Source organism: Theobroma cacao, chromosome 9, assembly GCF_000208745.1.
Source record: "Theobroma cacao cultivar B97-61/B2 chromosome 9, Criollo_cocoa_genome_V2, whole genome shotgun sequence".
Classification (NCBI taxonomy): domain Eukaryota; kingdom Viridiplantae; phylum Streptophyta; class Magnoliopsida; order Malvales; family Malvaceae; genus Theobroma; species Theobroma cacao.
The window spans coordinates 15,668,695-15,689,953 of NC_030858.1; the positions used below are offsets into that span (position 1 = coordinate 15,668,695).

At 33.8% G+C, this 21,259-nt stretch overlaps 2 protein-coding genes and 1 long non-coding RNA gene across 3 annotated transcripts; 2 read left to right on the forward strand and 1 right to left on the reverse strand.

The window, feature by feature from the left end:
- Window positions 8,672-10,606, forward strand: LOC108663334. The gene is made up of 3 exons (XR_001929298.1): window positions 8,672-8,716; window positions 9,507-9,582; window positions 10,459-10,606. It is a non-coding gene; the product is annotated as an uncharacterized LOC108663334 (long non-coding RNA).
- LOC18589389 (pentatricopeptide repeat-containing protein At4g33170) lies at window positions 14,303-17,033 on the forward strand. The gene has a single exon (XM_007014342.2). The coding sequence runs from the start codon at window positions 14,825-14,827 to the stop codon at window positions 16,592-16,594; it is 1,770 nt and encodes a 589-aa protein (XP_007014404.2). The 5' UTR covers window positions 14,303-14,824; the 3' UTR covers window positions 16,595-17,033.
- LOC18589390 (pentatricopeptide repeat-containing protein At3g62470, mitochondrial) lies at window positions 16,851-19,287 on the reverse strand. Its single transcript, XM_007014343.2, has one exon. It carries the CDS (start codon window positions 19,151-19,153, stop codon window positions 17,270-17,272), a length of 1,884 nt encoding a protein of 627 aa, XP_007014405.2. The 5' UTR covers window positions 19,154-19,287; the 3' UTR covers window positions 16,851-17,269.

Below are 21,259 nucleotides of genomic sequence, written 5' to 3' on the forward strand. Positions count from 1 at the left end.
AAGTGATGGTTGTATTTTTTAATTTTTAATTTTTTTATTATTTATATAACTAAAATTTAATATATATTAATTAATTAATTTTTATATAAAACTCTAAATTCGTTATTATATTAAATATACAATTATTTAATTATTTACGTGTTTCAACGCGGACTTACAGACAAGGAAGCGAAGATGGTGGTGGAGTCGTAGACAAATTATTACCAAGGTAGCATTATTTAATTCTTTTTTATATTTGTTATATAATTTACTTTTATCACGTTATTTGTCAATTAATGCAATGACTTTTCGTTTATTTTTTGGTTAGTTTCATGTAGCTTTGTTGTTATCTCTAACTGTTGTTAGGGACATTCGCGCGCAAGCTGTCGGGGGAGTTGTTCCAGTGAAATGACGAAACCACCCTTGGAATTTGGCTATGATAGTCGATAGGAGGCAGGGCAGCTGAGCGGAGAGCGAATTCCCAGCTATTTGATTTGCCGCATCTACGCGAGTGTCCACCGTTTTTCTATACATATTTTTTTCCTTTTTGTGGTATTTTCTTTTCCTTGTATAAATGTTTTCTTGTTCAATTATTCAAAGATACATGCTTTAAAAACAAGGGCTTTTGTCATAAATAATTATGGAACTCTATTAATTATTTTTTTTTTTTTGGTTTTGGTTAATAAATGTTAAGGTCAAACATTGCCACAATTGTCTGGTAATAAAAATTGATTTTAAGATTTTCAAAAAGGTGAAAAAGAAGAAGATTAGCAAATGAAATTTCAATGGTCAAAAGGTCAGTGTAGATTACACGATGTGCGCACAAGATCAAAGGTTCCCACTTAATCAACTACTTTGCCCAACTTTTCCTGATTAAATTGCCTTCTTCTGATTACAAAAATGTTTAGCATTTAGAGTAGACATAGAAGCTTAGACTTTGAGCAACTAGCAGGTTCGAGGAGAAAACAAAATAATAGTAACAAAGACAAATTCCACTATTTTCTAGTTTTCTTTTTATATATATTATTGATAAAAAAAATTAGGCATGTTCAAAGGAAAATCTAGAATCTGACCTTGAAAACCTCTCCAATTACTCTTCCCTAAATAGATATGAATACTTAATTAGCGAGTTAAAGCACAATGCTTAATATTCAAGTCGTTTTTTTTCGATGTGAGATTAAGAAATTATAATCTGGTTTAAAAATTAAAATTAAATATTTTACCTAATATTTTAAAAAGTTTTTTAATTTTTATTTTTCTATTACATTCAATTAAACTATTATATTTTTATTTAAGTTAGATAGATCTTTATAATTAAAGGTTGATCAATTGTTATTAACCAAAACGTCATGTGTCATTTTCTACTCACATGACATTAACGTAGAGTGTGAAAAATATCATTAATAATGTCATTATGTCACATCACTGTTCATTATGATATGTCAATATACCATGTTAACACCACTACTATAAAAATAACAACTAACGTTTTAACTATGATATTTAATCAACCATTAGTTATAAGGGTTTATTTGATTCAAAATAAAAGTATAAAGATTTGATTGAACGTGATAAAAAAATAAAAATTTATTTAAATTTTTTAAAATATTTCGGAACCTTTTTAAAATATTATATCTAAATATTTTGATTTGAAACTTTTCATTTAGATTTTTTTACTAATAAAAAATTAATTTAATTGATAAAACCATTTACCTTGACAAAAATTGATGTTGAGTTTCGATCTTACTAATAAACCATTATATTACTATTAGTACTATTTAGTAAAGAGATAATTGTTTACGCCCTAATAACTATAACAATTTTTTTTTTTTAAATCGTTAAAATCACTCATTAAGAAAATCGATTATTTATTATGCCCATAAACTATAAGCCTCCAGCTGTAAATTTTTGATATGGGGGAACATAATACGATAGTAATTTAAGAGTACCAAGTAGAAATAAAGATGGTAGTTGGTAGTAATTATCAACGTGTCAGCTGATAAGGACTAAAAGGTTCACTCACAATATCATAGGACTCTACCTCCTTTATTATGGCTTCCAATAAATTTTGAAATTTTCAGGCAGAATAACTGCAGTGGCATTTGGTCCAAAAATAATTTACTATGTAGCATATTTAGGATAATATCGTGTATCAATAACTAAAAGCAAATGTATTAATCTACAATGTTCATTTTTTTATTCTTATAAAAATATGGGAGATTAAGGTGACTTTTTTTTAATCCGTCAAAATCTCTATTAAAAATGATTAAATATATCACTAAAATTAAAAAAAAAAAACAGCTAAATTTAAAAGGTACAAGGACTAGATCGATAACGTATAAAAAATTAGTAATTAAAAGTAATAAGTATATCGAAAATCTAACTTACCTATTAAAAATAATAGGTAACGAAAAATTTCACGAATTTAGCTTAAATATTGACCCAAAGATAATATAAAGAGATCATTAATTTAAACATGAATGTTGACTTAATTTTTTATGCTATTGATTGACAAGGTCAGCAAGATGAATAGAGTTTGTGGAGTCACTAACATGTATGCTTCGAATGAGGAATCGACAAAGAAAAGGCTATGGGAGGAACTAATTGAGGCCATGACAAAAGGGAGGTCATGTGGTGTGTGGGGGGGATTTTAACACAATTAGATATGAGCATGAAAAATAGGTAGAGGTGAGGTAGGAAGATTAGCTGTTGTGTTTGAGAATTTTATCAATAACTTGGTCTGGTTGATCTACCTTTAATAGGAGATAAATTTACTTGGTGTGGCTACTGTGAGGGTTTGGTTTTCAGTTGATTGGATGGATTCTTATTAGATATTGAGTGGCTACAATATGAACAAAGGCTTCTTTAAGAATGTCTGCCAAGTTTTCTCTTAAACCATAACCTAGTGATCTTGAGGTCAAACAATGCTGATTGAGGGCTTAAACCCTTCAAGCTATTCAACTACTAGCTAGATGAAAAGAGTTTTCAAGAGTTGTTGTTAGGCTTTTGGGAGAATAATGTGTAGAAAATAGTAGAAAAGAGGGACATATAGAGTAAGCTAAGGGATATGAAAGCAATTATTAAAGATTGAAGAACAAGGGTGTTAGAAAACACACAATTGCAAATTCAATGTCTTGAAAAAGAACTTAAGGAGTTAAATTCTCAATGTTAGGTGATGGGGTCTAAGGAGGAAAAATAGATGGAGATAAAGGATAAAAAAAGTTAAGTTATAGGCACTTTATCCCAAATAAGAGACGAAATATATAGATGCAAAAATAGAAACTTAAATGGGTTAAAGATGAAGATTGAAATACAAAGTATTTCAACGATATGACTTTTAAAAGGAGGAAAATAAATCACATTGAGATAATTCAAGGGGCAAAAAGGTTAAGAGGTGATCCACTGGGCATCAAAGAAGAAGAAAAAGTAGCCAATCATTTTGAGAAATTGTGTAGTGAAAAAATGGTGCTAGATCTGGTTAACTTTGACTGTTAGTTTAGGAAACTCAATAAAAACTTTGCTAACTTCTTAGAAAGGCCATTTAAGGAAGATGAAGTCTGGGAAACAATCCAAGGATGCTATGGGAACAAGTCCCTAGGGCTAAATAGATATAATTTGAATTTTTTCAAGAATCAATGAAATGTGGTCAAATTCATGAGGGAATTCTATAAGCACGAACAACCTAGGTGCAAGGTGAATGCATTGTTTATTGATTTGATACCCATGATCCTAAATCCCAACAATTTGAGTGAGAAACTGATCAGCTTAGTGGGCAATTTATACAATATTGTGGCTAAGACTTGGGCCAACAGATTGAGAAATGTAATTGATGAAGTTATTGGGAGGAACCGATTTGCTTTCATTAAAGGAAGGCAATTAATGGTTATGCACTTATAGCCAACGAAACGGTGGATTGGATGAAGAAAAAAAATGGTGTGGTGATTTTAAAATTTGATTTCAAAAAAGCCTATGATAGCATGAGTTAGAGATTTTTTGATTTAATTATGAAAAAAATAGGATTCGGGGAAAAATGGAAATAATGAATTAAGGAGTGCATTACTTTGGTTTCAATCTTAATGTTAGTTAATGGATCCCTAATGAGGTAATTTCGCATGAAAAGGGATTGAGACAAGGATGGCGACCATTGCCCTTCCTATTCAACATGGTTGCAAATGCTCTTAGTTGTATGTTGAGAAAGGCAGAGGAATTGGGGTTGTGCAAGGGTTTGAGATCAGGAAAAATGGATTATCAATCACTTATCTTTAGTATGTTGACAACATGATATTGTTTTGTGAGCTCAATTTAGAGAACATTATTGTTCACTCTATATATTTTTGATGATAACAAAATATTCCTCACTCATTAATGTTTAACTTCACTATTTAAATGTGCAAGATTTAATCTTATACCCCTAACAAAGCTGTTAATTAAAAACAAGTAAAGGAGCTTCCTAAGTTTAATGAAGAGTTAGTCAGTTAAGAAGGAAAGAACAAATAATGAACAAAACAGAACCCTAATAATTGATTATCAATGGACCTTAATCAGCTAAGGCATGGTTGTGTGATATGTTGAAGTAGAACAGAAGTATTCTAATTGGTTAAGAGGTCTAGTTAATCAGTTAGAGCACAATGTCCTATACTATCTTCAAACGCCAAAAACAAGTTTAAAAATATAATTGACTGTTAAAGGGAGCCAAAACGGAGCAGTTCAAAATTCGAAGATTTTCTAATCGATTAAAGCTGGTTTTAAATGATTATGGTTGAAGGAATAAAAGCGTCAATCAGTTAAAGGAAAAGCTAACCAATTAGAGGAAGATTATTGTGCAGACAAGTGAAAAAAGAAAGTTTGTAATCGATTAGAGTAAAGAACGCAGCAGCAAGATAATGCAAGGCAAAGAAGCTGTAATCAGTTAGAACTGTCTATAATTGATTAGCTCAAGTTTGTCTGCCTGTTCAAATTTAAACAATAGAGGACAAAATAACGACTAGAAGTGCATCAGAGTTATTTTTAACGACTAAAAACTATCTCTAATAGAAAAATCTAACTCCCCAAGCATAAAAGGAAGCTCCAACAGTAAAAAAAAGTAGATTTGAAGATAAAAAAGTTACTTTGGGCAAAAAGCCAAATATTCTTCACTAAGAGCACTTGTTCTTTATTCCAAATCCAGAAAAGTGTTTGAACTTGATCGTAATTTGATCAGACCTGTAAAGGTACTTAGTTGTACTTCTTTTTCTTTTTTTCTTGGGAAATTAAAGTGGGAGAAGCACTCTAAAGATTGTTGTAAGGGACTAGAGCTTGGGTTAGAAGCTCACTTTGCTAAACTTGTGGAAGCTGTTAATTTCATTGGTTTAGTGAAGTTGGGTTGAAAATATTTGATTGGGAGATTAAGGTGGTGATGTAGGTGAAAGGGACTGAACCACTATAAATACTCTTGCATTGTCCATTTCTCTTTACTCTTCCTTACTTGGTTTCTAGTAATTCTAACAAGTTCTTGTCCTTTCCTTTATCTAGTTGATTACGTGCTCTTCAAGCTCTAAAGGGCTGAATAGAAAATTTTTAGTGCTATTCACCTCATTCTAGCATTTCAACAGGACCAACAATTATGGCATTAAAAAGAATATCTTGATGTTTCCAAAGCATCTCAAGACTCAAAATTAACTTCCACAAGATCCACTTGATAGAAATAAAAATTGATTAGAGTGTTGCTAAAAGTTAGGCGAAGAGTATCTCATGTCAAGTAGGAAAAACTCTCACCACATGTATTAGGCTATCATTAGGTGCGAATCATAACTCCATAAAATTTTGAAAATCAGTACTTGAACGAGTGGGATCAAAACTTGTTGGTTGGAAGGTGAAAACATTATCCTTGGGTGAAAGAGTGACTTTACTTAGATCAGTGTTGGCAAGCTTGTTAATATTTTACATGTCATTTCAAAATTCCATCCATGAAATTGAAAAAATTCAAAGGAGGTTTTTGTGGGGGTGTGGAACAGAAAAGAAAAATTCATTTTGTGAAAATGGATAGGTTTGTAATTATAAAAAGTGTGGGGACATTGGGATTATGGACTTAGAGGTAAGAAATCATGCTTTGTTGAATAAGTGGATTTGGCGATATGGTAAAATGAGAAATAGTCTATGGAGAGAAGTGGTAATGGAAACCAAAAACGATCCTTCCATTATTTTGCGAAACATGAGTGCAAACAAGAGTGCAAATAAGAAAGTTTTAACAATATAGAAAAGAATTATTAGTCTCATTTTTGTTACTAACAAATTTTTCTTACAGGTGATTTCTAACATTGGTTTTACAGTCGGTAATAGTGAAAATATTGTCTTTTGGCATGAGGAATGGATTGAAAAGGTTATATTGGAACGTTGTTTTCTTAAGATCTTCGCATTGGCAACAAACAAAAGCAGAAAGATTTTAGATTATGGCGAAAGAGATGATTGTAATTTGGTGTGGGACTTAAGCTTGAGAAAAAGTTTATTTTATTGAAAGATCGAACAATGGGAGCAATTGAGAGATACTCTTTGGGATTTCTAGCTTAGCAAGAAACTCAAAGATGATGTGGTGTGAAAAAGGGGAAGCTAGTAAGATCTATACGGCCAAGTCATTTTTTAATCATATTCTCACCCTTAGTGAAAAAATTGATAGCATATGGAAACATGTGTGGGCAAACTTGACTTTATTTAGAGTTGAGATATTCATTTGGCAGTTGATGCATGGTAAGGTTGTCGTTAAAGACAAGTTAGCCAAAAAGGGTATGCTTCAAAATAACTCAATATTGTGCATGTTACGCAACGTGGAAAGGGAAACATGTTGTTACCTTTTTATTACTTATTGTGAGACATAGAAAATCTGAATAAGTTGGTGCAAGGCTTAAGGCTATGTTTGGACATCACCAAAGAGTGCTAGATTTTTCTTTGAGAAGTGAAAGGAGCTTAGCTTGGTGAGATGGATAGAAATATATGGAGAATGGCATAATTCGCAATTGTTTAGTTAATTTGGAAAAACAGAAACGAGATGGTGTTTGGTTAGAAAAAGTGGAATGTCAATTAGTGTTTCTGGTGAAACTTAAAGTGGCTTTTTAAGCTAATGCCAAGAGGCTAAATGGGTACATGTCAGTGTTGGACACGTACAAACAACTTCTAATTGACAGACGACATGAAAAAATGTGTAAATAAAGAAAAAATGATTAAATGGGAGGAACCAAGGTAAGGACAGATGAAGTTCAATGTAAATGGAGCTGTTAAAGGGTGCCCAAGGCTTGTTAGGATCAAAGGATTACTGAGGAATGCTAATGGTGAAACTAAAATCATATTTTTCAAGTTCATTAGTACCAAAAATTCCAACTTAGCAATGACTATGATAGTGAAAGAGGCATTCCTCATTTTTTCAGTTTCTATGTGGAAGGATGAGTACAAACTTGTCATCGAAATTGACTCAAGCAACGTTATTAAATGGACTCAATGCCTGGAGATAATACCTTAGAGGTTGAGGAAGTGGTTGTTGCAAGTTGAGAGATTGAAGGAAAAACTAGAAGGATGAAAGATTCAACATGTTAAAAGAAAGGCAAATTAGAGAGTTAATAATCTAACGAAAGATGGGGTGTAGTTGCAGACAACAATACTACATGTTTTCTAGTAGGTTTGTCATTTTCTATGGTTTGTATTTTTTATCATTTCATTGAATTGATTTTGCTACTAGTGCATATCTTGCTTTAGTTATTGGTTAGTGTCATTTGGGACGTTGTTATGGTTGCTGGATTTTTTATTCTTTGTGTTGTGAATTGGGGGGGGAGGGGGAGGTTGCTACCTTTTTTTGTGTATAGGGTTGTCTAGGAATTATGTTTTATAAGGTTGCCTGTGATAATGTAAAGTGCAAGCATAACGTGCTTTTTATTTCTCAGTGCATGTGTATGAAGGTAAGGGCTTGGGTTATGTTTTTGATGGGGATGGGTGAAATTGAGGGGCATTGGGGACATATTGTCAAGCCCAGCTTTATAATATACTTGTCATATCATTTATGTGCTTGATAGAATGTTTGCATAAGTGAATGTATCGAAAAAATCGTTAAAATTCTGTATTGTACCTAGTGGTACAATTAAGTTGATTAAAGCCTCGAACTAGTCCAAATAGAGATTTTAAGATGTATTTGAGAGTTATTGAACCTTAAAATGTCTTAATATGGTAATTTGGAGTTCGAGGATTGATTTGGAGTTAATTCAAGAATTTTCATAGCATAAGGGTAAAATGGTCATTTTACCATCCAAGGGTAAAATTGGAATGTTGGACGAGATTTTTGACCAAGTTTGACTATTTGGAGCATAATTTGAAATTGTGGAGTGAAAATTTTCAATTTTGACATTTTTCGAGTATAAGGGCAAAACGGTCATTTCACGTGTCCATGAGGACGTAATTGAAATTTTACACCACCATGACACTTGTCAAGCCCATGAATTTCACCTATTATCACTTTATACTTTGGATAATTATGGGATTACATGTGGTGGTGAGAAATGGCTTAATGGTTAAGTTTTTAAACATGGACCAATCAAGTGGTGACATGTGTCAAGCTTTAATATTTTTATGATTTTCCTTTATAAACCGACTTAAGCTTCTCCCATTTCATTCTTATGGCCGGCCAAGCAAGGGAACAAACAGAAAAAGAGAAGAACAAACCCTAGGAAGGAAAAATTCAAGAGAAATTGTTGGATTTTTAGAAATTAAGCAAGTAAAGGTAAGATTTTTTAATTTTAGCTTGTGATCTACCTTTCCCATGCATTCTTTTTCATTCTCCATGGCTGAAATTCAAGTTTTCAAGAGGGAACCTTTGCTGGCCAAATCTAGAGAGAGAAGTTTTGGTGATGAATTTTGCTAGATTTCATAATATCCTAGTGTTTTTAGTCATTTTGTGATGTTTGGAAGGAAAAACAAGCAAGAAAATCACATGTTCTTCAACCACCCTCATTTGGCCGAATTTTTTATAGAGCATGTTGATGATGGATTTGGTTGTATTTCATGTTATTTAGCTAGGAATTGATGAATTATGGTGTTGGACATCGAAACCGATTATTGAAAAATATAGTTCCTTTAGAAAATGGCTTGATGGAAAATGAGAAAATCATAGTAAATGGACTTGGATTTGATTTCTAATGATATATATATGGATTTACGAGACTGTGTAGACATTGATTAGTATGTTAGTTCGGAATCGGAATGAATTTCGAAAAATGGTGAAGTTAGTCAAAAATTAAGTTCATTGTAATGCTTTGGTGTATTAGATTATTGGGAGTGTAATGAATATATTTGGAGTTGAATTGGATGTTTTGATTAAATCAATGGTGCATAGTGCGAGTTAGGTCAAATGCCAATTCAGTCTTATCATAATTGAACCCACATAGAACATCGTCTTTAAGTGATTATTCGGACACTTCTCATTCAATTTCATGCATTCATATAGAGCCTGAAATAGTTTTATAACAGTTTGGTACAAATATATTGAATTACGTGTCGTGTATTATGTATAGGTGGTGAGCCCTCTGGTAAAGGTAAGGATATCATACCCGAGGATCAAGAATAAAAGTACTCCATACTCCCGTTATTGTGAGTAATCAAACTTTCGTCTTAACTATCTAAAGTAGTTTATACTCGTTTTTATGTTTTAAAGAAAAATGAATTTAAATTGTAAACTATTATGTTTTATAATTGAAGTGTTGATTAAATGAAATGAGATTTATAACTTGTTTTGAAATTGAATATTGGTTTTGGAAATTGAGTAAGTGGAGACTGTATACTTGCGTTATATATATGTTTTGACATATGGTATGAATTGATGGCTTATGACAATGTGATGGCAAGCATGGTTGGATTTGTGTTTGTGTGGAATATATGAATTGTTTTGCTTTACCTTAACAGGCTGGTAATATTATATTAGTCATGTCATGCTGTCAAAAATTTTATTGAATTGGTGGGTTATTTGATTAGCTTACTACAGTGGGCGGGTTTCCGTGGACCATCCTATGAGAGGGGTATGGTAAACCCTGTTATATTTTACCTTAGTACGAGAGGCGCGAAGGGTATCTCTTAAGGTAACGTTAGAGTTCACTTCACGCCGAACCACCATGTGAAGGTGAAACTCAGTCAACGCCAAGGAACGACTGTGTTTTAAACGTAAAAACTTGTTTTATGTGCATATGTTATTTTCACAGTCTTGGTGGACTCAGTTGGATGCCTCGGGCCAAGGTGTCACCGAGTATAAGTTTGGCACGAGCCAAGTTTTAAGAGAGTCATAAGCCTTGTTGATTATATTTGATGAAATATAAGTGATTGATATGGGTTAAAATGAGATTTGATATTATGAATCATATTATACTGAGATGTTTTAAATTATCTCCATTTACTCGGCTTTGTATGTTATAGATGAAATTTGCTTACTCACTGAGTTTATAAAAACTGACCCATTCTTTCAACTATTTCAAGCTCAAGGCAGTCTGTAGACCGCCGATTTTGTCGAGGGTTTGCTGTTGGATTCGTACCCTTAGAAATTACAGGTTTATAATCGTGTTTATTTTGGTTATTTTGGGGGCCCACATGTCATTATAGAATATTTTGTATACCTGGCTGTGTGTACCACTGTATGTATGAATTTATTTAGCTTTTACGCTACAAAAATTATTTACACAGAGTTTTATAAATATTATTTTATAAGAAAATAGAATATTTTATTTAATATTTTTATTTAATTTGAATAGCTATAATTTCACTTTAAATTGATGAATTAGACAACGAAACTTATTTTTAGACATGAAATGGATGCTTATTACTTGCATATCATATTTTTACCAGGGTTTAAAAATTTTGGATTAAATGACCAAAATACTCTTGTGTAGTAGAAATTAGTTATTGATTGTTTTATATTTGAAATTAGTCTATATTTCTTTAAAACATGGTATTTAATAACTGTTGCTCACAGGGAAGAAGTAAAACTGATGCGAAAGCCTTGCGAGGTTTTGAATGGCATTCCGGGTAATGAATGTCAATCGAGACATCGCAACAGTTGTCACGGACTCGATAGGAGTACCGGGTCATGACACATATACTCATCTATGTTGTGAAGTATATAATCCAATACCATAAGGTTTTTGTTTAATTTACAAGTGATGTACTAGAATGAGGGGAAAAATTCTTTTCATCGATGGTCATGAAAGAAGTTGCATAATTTTCAAAAAAAAAAAGTTAATAGCTATTAGTAATTTTTTTTTGAAAGAAAAAAGAGAAGAGTTATGTTTCATAGAATCAAATGGAAGCTACCATGAGATTACTCCTTTTAAGTCTTTATGAGAAAATACATTTTTTCTTATATTTACATTATTCTAGACAAGGAAAAAATGATACTTTAACAACACTTGTTAAACAAGTTGAATGAAATTGGTAAATGAAAGATTTATTAGATTGAGCAATTTTTCAAAGGAACATGGCTTTCATTCAATTTGTAGTGGAATCCAATGTTGCACTAGCTATCCTCACGGTCCGCTCCTACCCTTGAATATTGGATTTATTATTACATGTAGAGAGCTTTCAAACGAGAACTAGTTACCAACCCATGCTATGCCACCGGAGTTATTAATTGACATATAATAACATCATTTTGTTTAAAAATCATTTTGAATAGTAAAATAATTTGATAATATATTTTAAGGTAAAATATCCCACATATTTAAATTTTAATCGAAATTCTAGATAGGTTCATTAGTTTTCGAAATAAACACTCTACTTCAAAATAATATCATTTGTTAAACATATAGATCTAGTCGTTAATCAACTATTAGTGTTTTCATTAGTTTGATAATGTGACAATATTAAAATGATAATTTTACTTTTTATTAATTTTAAAAATTATTATTATATAATTTTTATTTTTTTATTAATTTATATATATGTGTGTGTATATATATACACGTGGAGAGACAAAGATGGACTTATACTAATGTTATAACTTTGAATCATTACACACTTTAATATCTTTTTATATAAATATATTATGTTTTAATCATTTCAAATATGATGCTTTGTAAATAGAGAGAGACTCATATTTCAATAAATTGTAGATGTCCAATTTTTTGGTTTGACAGGAAAGGGCGTACAGAGATTTTTGTACTGACAAATAAGGAAAAAGAAGTTTTGCTTCTGGTATCCGGAGCTGGGAAAACTAGATTGGAGATCGGAGATTGGAGATTGTAGCTTTTCTCACAGTTGCTTGCCCAAGCACATGTGAGGCTGCCCCACCACCCTTGTCGTTTGCTTATACACCACATGTGACTCACTTACTCCACTTCATTCCCCCCTGCAATTATTCCAATTCCCAAACATATGAAAACTAATCATACGAAATTAAACCCTTTTTATCTCTCTTTAACAAAAATTTACTATGTAAGAAGAAAATATATCTAAGCCATGATTGGGTTGGTCCCCCAAATAATCATTCATTCTATCTTGTGCATAATCCCAGTCTATCCTATACTCCCTAGCCTTCACTAATTTCTCTTTGGAAGGATTGTCATGTGACCTCCTTTAGAGCTAATAAATAAATAAATAACCATATGTTTAATTTCTTCTAAGCTTTAACCATGACATGAAGCCTTTTCACTCAAATTGCAATTGGTTTTGTCACTTCATGGGAGTCGTTTTTATTGAGAGTTGCTTTGAACAGTGATGGTATTAAGAGGAGGTTGGTCCATTAATTAGTCCCATGTGGGTATACATATGCCTACAAAGATATTAACTTGATCACTGATTGATCAACAATTAGGATATGCACCTATTGTCATTATCCACAACCATGAATTTTTTTTAAAAATTTTTTTAAAGTTTATTTGATCACACACATACCTATAGATTGCACTATCAATCCAGAACCACTAAGACTTATATGTTCATAAATGCTTAATTTTTTTTTATCATTTTAAAGAAAAGAAGAATTTGAGAGGGAATGGTTCAAGTCTGGTACGGTGATTTTGTCACATGTAACATGCATGCTTGTTCATCTACTTAGAGAGCATTAAAGTTATACCTAATATGAACATACATATATATAAATTCCAATACAAAAAGGCTTTTGAATTACCACTAGTATAATGGGTGGTTAGACTTCAAAGCAGCACATGATTATTGAGTGGGGGATGAAGGATTGGAAAGGAGCTTTGGGATTAATTAATAAAGTTGATTGCATGATTACTGTCATGCAAATAGATGGGGAAGTCTTGAGTCATTGTTATGTGTATTGTGGTATGCTCTTTTCCATTTTACATGAGCAAGAGCAAACGGGTTAAATTGGTGAAAAAGGCATGGGTGGGGGTGGCCAGCTCTTTGGTGAAAGGGGACAAAAGTTGTTGTCAATGTGACAAAAAAGGGAAAGACTTTTTGGGTGATTGAAAGAGACCAAATCATCCTCAATAATCCCCTCTTTTTGTTTGCTTTTAGGATTTTCATAGGTGATGGTTATGATCACCATCCTTGAATTTGCTGCTTTCCTCCTTTCTAACAACCATTTTTGAGGAAAAAGAGAGCTAACATTAAACTTGGGATTGGAAAACCAAACCAAAATTATCGGCATCAGTGTATTTCTCTTCCTCACATGCTATCAGCCACCTTATTTATAATCCTCAAGGATATAGGCTAGGGTTTGTTATTGAGATGAGAAGTCACTGTCCTATACTATACTCTTCATTCTTAAGGGTCTTTAATAAATTATTGAAATTTTTAAACCCATCGGGAATTAAAATTTTTGATAAATTAGAAATTAACTCTCTTAGCATTCCTTCTAGGGGTTTTTCTCCCTAAACAATGTGCACTAAATTGTTATCTTCCTCACCCAAAAATATTTTTTTTTATCTTCAAATAGGGATATATATTTTATTTTTTTGAAATGGGGTATTTTAAGTCATATCATATTATTTTTTGTGTCTGCATGACCAAAACATATCATATGGTTTCTTAAATTCAATATTCTCGCTCAAACTTGCATTGTTGTCATGCTGCACAAAAATACAAGTAAGAGAGCTTATACAATTATATAAGATTAGACTTTTAATGGTTATCGTGTCGTGTCATGTCAAAGTGACAATCTCTAGAGTTGTTATAGAAATTGTATACTAGAGTAACTTAGAGGTGGCATAACATAAAAGAGTAAGAAAAGAACAAAGTATTATCAATCAATAAGAATGGATGTGAGATTGCTAGAAAAATCAATAAGAAGATAAATTTGAATATTTGTTCAAATTTATATAGAAAAGAACAAAAATTTAGCTGGGGATGCAAACAAAAATCAATTGAAATGTTGTGTTGATTCCCATTGTAGTTTTTCCTTTCTCACTAGTACAAAATACAAATGAATGAATGGTTGTGAACTAGTTCACATATCTTATTTTTGTGAGAAATGAACTAGTTCTTGTCCTTCAATTGTTGGGTGTTTTATTAATGTAAAACCAAATTGGGTAAATACTAAAATGGGGCAATCTACTGAGAAATCTATTAAACCCAGCCCAAGTCATTTGCCCCACAATCCTACTATGTTGTTGTTTGGTGGTTACCCAAATTCCCCTTTGTATTTTTTCCCATAAGCCAGACCCAGCCAGGTCGCCTTTGCTCTCTTTTAAATCCAGAATTTCCCTCTCCCAAGTCTCAACCAGGCCAGGTAATTGGAAGACAATTGAACTTGAGTTTAATGGATGATTTCATGATTTAGGATGGTCCCATTTTTCTTCATGAATCTGGGTTCCTGGCACAGGATGTTAAAGGAGAGGAGATCCTTGACATTGGTAATTGCTGTATCTGGTGGCTAGATTAAATGGTACCTGAAACTATTGGCTCGCTTTTGCACCACTGCTCCATAACCAAGGCATTTCGCAGTGGTCTTTCACTTCATGCTGCCGTCTTCAAGGCTGGTATGCAGGCAGATGTCATTGTCTCCAACCATGTCCTCAACATGTATGCAAAGTGTGGCAAGATTAGCTTTGCTCGTCAGGTATTTGATGAAATGTCCGAAAAAAACCTTGTTTCTTGGTCTGCCATGATCTCTGGTTATGAACAGGCTGGGGAGACTTCATCAGCACTTGATTTACTTTCCCAAATGCGCCTTGCACCCAATGAGTACATATTTGCCAGTGCGATTAGTGCTTGTGCCAACCTTTTGTTGTTAGTGGAAGGACGACAAATTCATGCTCAATCATTGAAGTACGGATACGCGTCTGTCTCATTTGTTTCCAACTCCCTTATCTCAATGTACATGAAATGTGGTCATTGTAGTGATGCATTGTCAGTGCATTCTGGGGCATCAGAACCAAACGCTGTATCTTATAATGCTCTGATTACTGGTTTTGTAGAAAACCAGCAGCCTGAAAAGGGTTTTGAAGTTTTTAAACATATGCATCAACAAGGCCTTATGCCAGATCGCTTTACTTTTGTGGGATTACTAGGGAGTTGTGCTGATTTAGATGCTTTGCATAGAGGAATGGTATTGCATTGCCAGACAGTCAAGCATGGACTTGACTCCACCGCTTTTATAGGTAATGTGATCATGACACTGTACTCAAAGTTTACTTCATTACAAGAGGTAGAGAAGGTCTTTGAATTCATCGAGGAAAGGGATGGCATTTCTTGGAACACTTTTATAGCTGCTTGTTTTCATTGTGAACATCATGAAAAGAGTTTGAGAGCTTTCAGAGAGATGTTTAATGAATATCACACAAGACCGGATGATTTCACTTTTGCCAGTGTACTTTCTGCATGTGCTGCGCTTGCTTCAATACTTTACGGCAAGCAGATTCATGCTTATCTGATAAGAACAAGGCTGAACCAAGATATTGGAGTTGGTAATGCGCTCACAAACATGTATGCTAAATGTGGTTCCATTGCATATGCATACCACGTATTCAACAGGATGTCTCATCACAATCTTGTCTCATGGAACACCATCATTGCTGCATTTGGAAATCATGGGCTTGGAAGCAGAGCCCTTGAACTCTTTGAGCAGATGAGAGCAATTGGATTAGAACCAGATTCTGTGACATTTGTTGGACTTCTGATGGCTTGCAATCATGCTGGTTTGGTAGATAAAGGCCTCCATCTTTTTAATTCTATGCAAGAAACCTACGGTATTGCCCCTGATATAGAACATTTTTCTTGCCTTATCAACTTGTTGGGACGAGCTGGGAGATTAAATGAGGCAGAGGATTACATGAAGAAGTATCCTTTTGGACAAGATCCAGTTGCCTTAGGGAGCCTGCTGTCTGCGTGCAGACTGCATGGAGATGTAGTCATGGGGGAACGTTTAGCTAAACAGCTTCTGAAACTTCAACCAGTGAGCACTTCACCTTATGTATTATTGTCAAACTTGTATGCGTCAGATGAGATGTGGGATTGTGTTGCAGAGGCGAGGAAGATGTTGAAGGGAAGTGGACTGAAGAAGGAAGCTGGGTACAGCCTGGTTCAAGTGAAGGGAAATTTTGTAAAATTTACAATAGGGGATTTTTCTCATGCAAGGATTGATGAGATGATGGACGCACTCAAAACTTTAGCTTGGGAAGGAGGCGGCATTCCTTTGGATCTTACATCCTAGTATTTTTCATTATTTTTATTAACTTTAAATTTCAATTTAATTTATAAACACAATCAATATAATTGGAATATGACTCAAATTATTAATAAAATAACTTGAGTAATTTAACATTCAAAATGACTAAAGCCCAAAATACTTGAAGCTGAAGTGATTTGAACTCGTAATAAAACCAATACAAAAACAATTTAAATGCATAGTGACTCAAAACGAAATGGCACAATTACAAAGTTAACACTTGATTGGCTCAATAACCACCTCTACTAAATATCTTGCCCTACTTTGCTCTTTGATGCAAAATAAAGTTATAAAAGCAGGAAAATTAGGGTTCCATTTTCGAACCAAGCAAAAGCTAACAGCAACCCTATCATTTGGCTTGCATCATATTTAGGTATAAACCTCGGCAGCCAGCTCCATTATCAAAAATACAAAGCTCAGAAAAGAACCTAGATGGATGCAAGGGTGAACAAAACAATCAAAGCTATTGCACAACAAGCAAGGATACAATTGAAGAGCAGATAAAGGAATCAAGAACTAAACTATAACACTAGAAATACAGGATGCAACAACTGGATAATACTTACAAAAAATAAAAAAGTCATGTGTGAGACGAAGTAAAGTGACCAGACTATGATCCACGAGCCACACGAAACCAGAGTGAAACAGTTCATTAGCATGCTAGATGCACCTTCCATCAGTTTTAAAGGGACGTTTTCTCTTAAGCCTTTTCTTCATCATCTCAGCCCATCTTGTAAAGACATTAGCGGCTTCAAACTTACCGGAGAACTTCATCTTTTGAGCCAGATCCTCAAGTTTGTCAGGTTTCCCAGCTCTAGAGAAATCAGCTCCAAACTTATTGTAATCAAGATGAGGAGCTTTCATTCCTTTCTCCATCATTTCTTCTAAAAATTTACAAGCCTCTCCTGATCTTCCTAGACTGATCAGTCCTCCAATGAAAACAGCATATGCATTATCATCGGGGCAAAACCCCTTTTCATTCATCTCATCCCAAATTGCACGACCCATGTCATAATTTCTGGTCTGGAAGAATGATTTCATGATGATGTTGAAAGTGTGAATTGTTGGTTGAATTCCACTCTGAATCATCTTCTTGTATACCCTCATTGCATCCTCCGGCATTCGTTGCCTTGTCAACAATTTAATCAGGGCATTGTAGGTTTGGCCATCAGGTGGACAACCCTTTTCTTGCATCTCCTTTAACAATCTGTAAACCACATCCATCCTTTTCTGATTTCCAAAACCAGTGATCAAACATGTGTAAACTGCTGCATCTGGCTGACATCCAGAATCAAGCAGCTCATCAAAATATCCAACAGCTTCATTCATCTTGGCTTGCTTGCAAAGCTCCCGAATGATAATTGTATAGCTCCGAACATTAGGCAAAGGCCCCTTAGCCTTCATGACCTCAAACAACTTCACTGCATCAGATCTCTTCCTACTCCTCAACAGCCCTTCAATCATAACATTATGTGCGACAATATCAGGCTTAAATCCCTTATCAATCATCTCATTCCACACCCTCCCTGCTTCCATCAAATTCCTCACCCTGCACCAACCATTAAGCAATATCGTATATGTACTTAAATTGGGTGTAAACCTGTCTCTCAACTTCTCAAAAAGGGCTTGCGCTTCTTTCGCAAGCTTAACCCTCACAAGACTATCAAGCAAGCAATTAATAGTATCAACACCCGCTTTATATTTATACTTCTTCATTAACTCAAAGATCCCAATGGCTTTCTTCCTCTCCTTGGCGGCCGCAAAAGCTTTTATTGCAATAATAAAAGTCTCCATTGTCACAACACCTTTGGCACCCATCTCTTCAAGCATCGCTACCATGGTCTCAAATTGCCTATTCTTCGCTAAAACATTCATCATTTTGTTATAAGTCATGGAATCATGTTCAAACCCCGGCTTTTGTCCGGCCCAACAGAAAAACCTAAAGGCTGGTTTTCTGGCGTGCCGGAACCGTTCGAGCACATCCATGACCAAATCATGAGTAGGATTAATCCCACATTCATCTAAAACGGCCTCCATGTTTCGATCTAAGCCAAATAATTCATCGATCACCTTGCATATTCTCTCAACTTCCTTTGGGTCCGCTCTAGACTTAGAGCTGTCACCAGAACTATCAGATTCATGGTCAGCTTCAGAATCTGTATCACCGTCAGTGAAGCTAGAGAAATTCCTATGATTGAAATCTAAAACATTGCGGGCCAAAGAAATGGAATTGGCTAGCAGTTTTTCTTGTAAATAATGGAGCGAAGAGGAGTGTGGCAAAAGAAATGGAATTTGACAATTAACACGACGGAGACTATAATAAGGAGAAGAATGAAGCAAACTAAACAAGGGCAGAGAGCTACCACAAGGAAAGAACACTTGCTCTCCTCCACGTCGTCGTTTTTCTCGTAGTCTTGGTCTCTGATCGAGAAAGAGTAACTCTGAAGTTCGTTCGCCATGGAAAAAACTGTAACAATGCTGAGAGTTGCCGTGTCGTCGAATGAAGCTCGTGACCTTGGTGGAAGTCCTCAGCGAAGGAGACATTTAACCGCCATTAAAGGGAGGAGGAAAGTGGAAAATGAGAAGAGGGGGTGGCGGGTGCCCAAGGGTAAATTCCTTGGGTTGTTCATTCTTGGGCCGCGCTGAGGATCCACCAAGTGCAAGGAGCCCATTACATTGGGTTGAAAAATGGTTTGATAGGAGTCGGGTATAGCATTCGGGGAAAGGTAGGGGAAGAATGAGTGGGCTGTTATTAATTGGAATTGTGGCTTTTTATTTTATTTTATTTAAAAAAAAAAAGAAAGAGGATTCGAATCTTGCTTTTTAAGTAGGGATTATGTACCAACTAATGAGTTAAATGCTCATATGCTTAATTGAAATTTTGGTTGATAGATTTAGTTTTAAGAGAAATATGTACGCATGATCTATTCAATTATAGGCTTTGCATATTTCATCTGGGTCAAATGCAGCTAATTTTAACATAATACACATTTTATTAAGGTTAGGATTCTGTTATTGCATGTTTAGTTCGTAGAATGAAATTGAAGAGAAATAAAATGATTATTTTATGAAAAAAAAATAGAATGTGAATAATTATTATGTAGTTTAATTCATAAAATGAAAAATGTCATTATGTCATTATTTCAATATTTGAAGTTTATGATGATAATACAAAGTAAATAATGAAGTTTATGTTGTGCTTTTTTAATTTTTACTTATATAAAAAATTGATGGTGTTTGAAATAGAAATTGAACAATTAAAATTTTATCGCCTTCAAGAGACAAATGGACTCAATTTTTGCATTGCAAATTCAATTGCAAATTGTGATGGAGAACAATCATAATCTTCTAGAAGGTTTTTACTTGTTTTTGCTATTAAAAAAAGATAAATTACCTTAAGTCTTTAGGATTTTACTCTAATTCATCTCAAGTCCATTAATATTAAAAGTAAACACCTCGTCTCAAAATAATATACTTCGTAAGATATAAAAGACTTACTATCACTTCATTGTTTGAGTTTTTTGAACTTAATGACACAATATGAATTTCCATTTTACCCTTTATGTATCAGAAAAATAACAAAATTATACTCAGCTTATTTAGATAAAAGTTGGGTTGTGTTTATATGGCAATGACATGAAACAACATACAACACTTGTGAAGGCTGGATTGACATGTGCTACAGGAAAGTAGAGGAGAACGGAAAGTGGATTCTTAAAGGCTAAGGTAATCCTTAAACAATTGGAAGAGGGTCCATAATCAGGTGCTTCATCTCCATTGATCTACCTCCAAGATCTCATAGTGAGATTCAGGGTTCATTTGATAACTAGAAAATAAGTTGTTGAAGTCAAATCTCTTTTGTGTAAAATATTTTATTGAAAATTTTAATAATTTTTATTATTTGGATAAATTATTGAAAATATTTTGGATAAAATACTCCCACTCTCATTGCATGCTTGGTTGGAAGAATGGTTATTCCATTCCCCCCTTATTCCAATCACTAATTAAATATTACAATTGGTTCAATGGAATGGCCATTCCTCAGAATGACCATTCCAAAAGGTCTGTGAATAGCCAATTCTAAGGACCCTTTTGGTATTGGCTATTCCATAGGGTTAGGAATAGACTTAAAAATTGATTAGACATAAATATCCCATAGCAATATAAAAAATTCCTACCCAACCCAAAGCCATTCCTAAACCAACCATCTTGAGTTTCTTTCTCTTCAAGACTCCTCTTTTTAAATAGCCATCCATTGTCGCACCTTTCTACTACTATCTACTTTTTCAATGTCGATTTCTCCGCATTTGGTGAGTTGTTCATTGTCTCTCTCTTTTAGTTTGGGTACTTTTTTTTTAATAATTTTAGGTTAATCAATTTCTTGTTTCGTTCTTCATCATATTCTCTCCTTCAACTAGCCATCCACTGCAGCACCTTCCCACTACCATCAATTGTCAATTACTTCATCTCTGGTGAGCATAGTTTTTCTCTCTCTATTTTAGCTTGGGTATTTTTTTGTATGTGTGGCAAAGAAAGAATCAAACCACCAAGAAATATACATTGAACATTGTTGACTTTATTAGTTTTTGATGATAATAAAACATTCCCATTTATTTGTGTCTAATATCTTTACTTGAGTGTGCAAGAAAA

Bases quoted from the DNA above. Each gene is read 5' to 3' on its own strand.
- LOC18589389 (XM_007014342.2), top strand. From the start codon at position 14,825: ATGGTACCTGAAACTATTGGCTCGCTTTTGCACCACTGCTCCATAACC.
- LOC18589390 (XM_007014343.2), bottom strand. From the start codon at position 19,153: ATGTCTCCTTCGCTGAGGACTTCCACCAAGGTCACGAGCTTCATTCGA.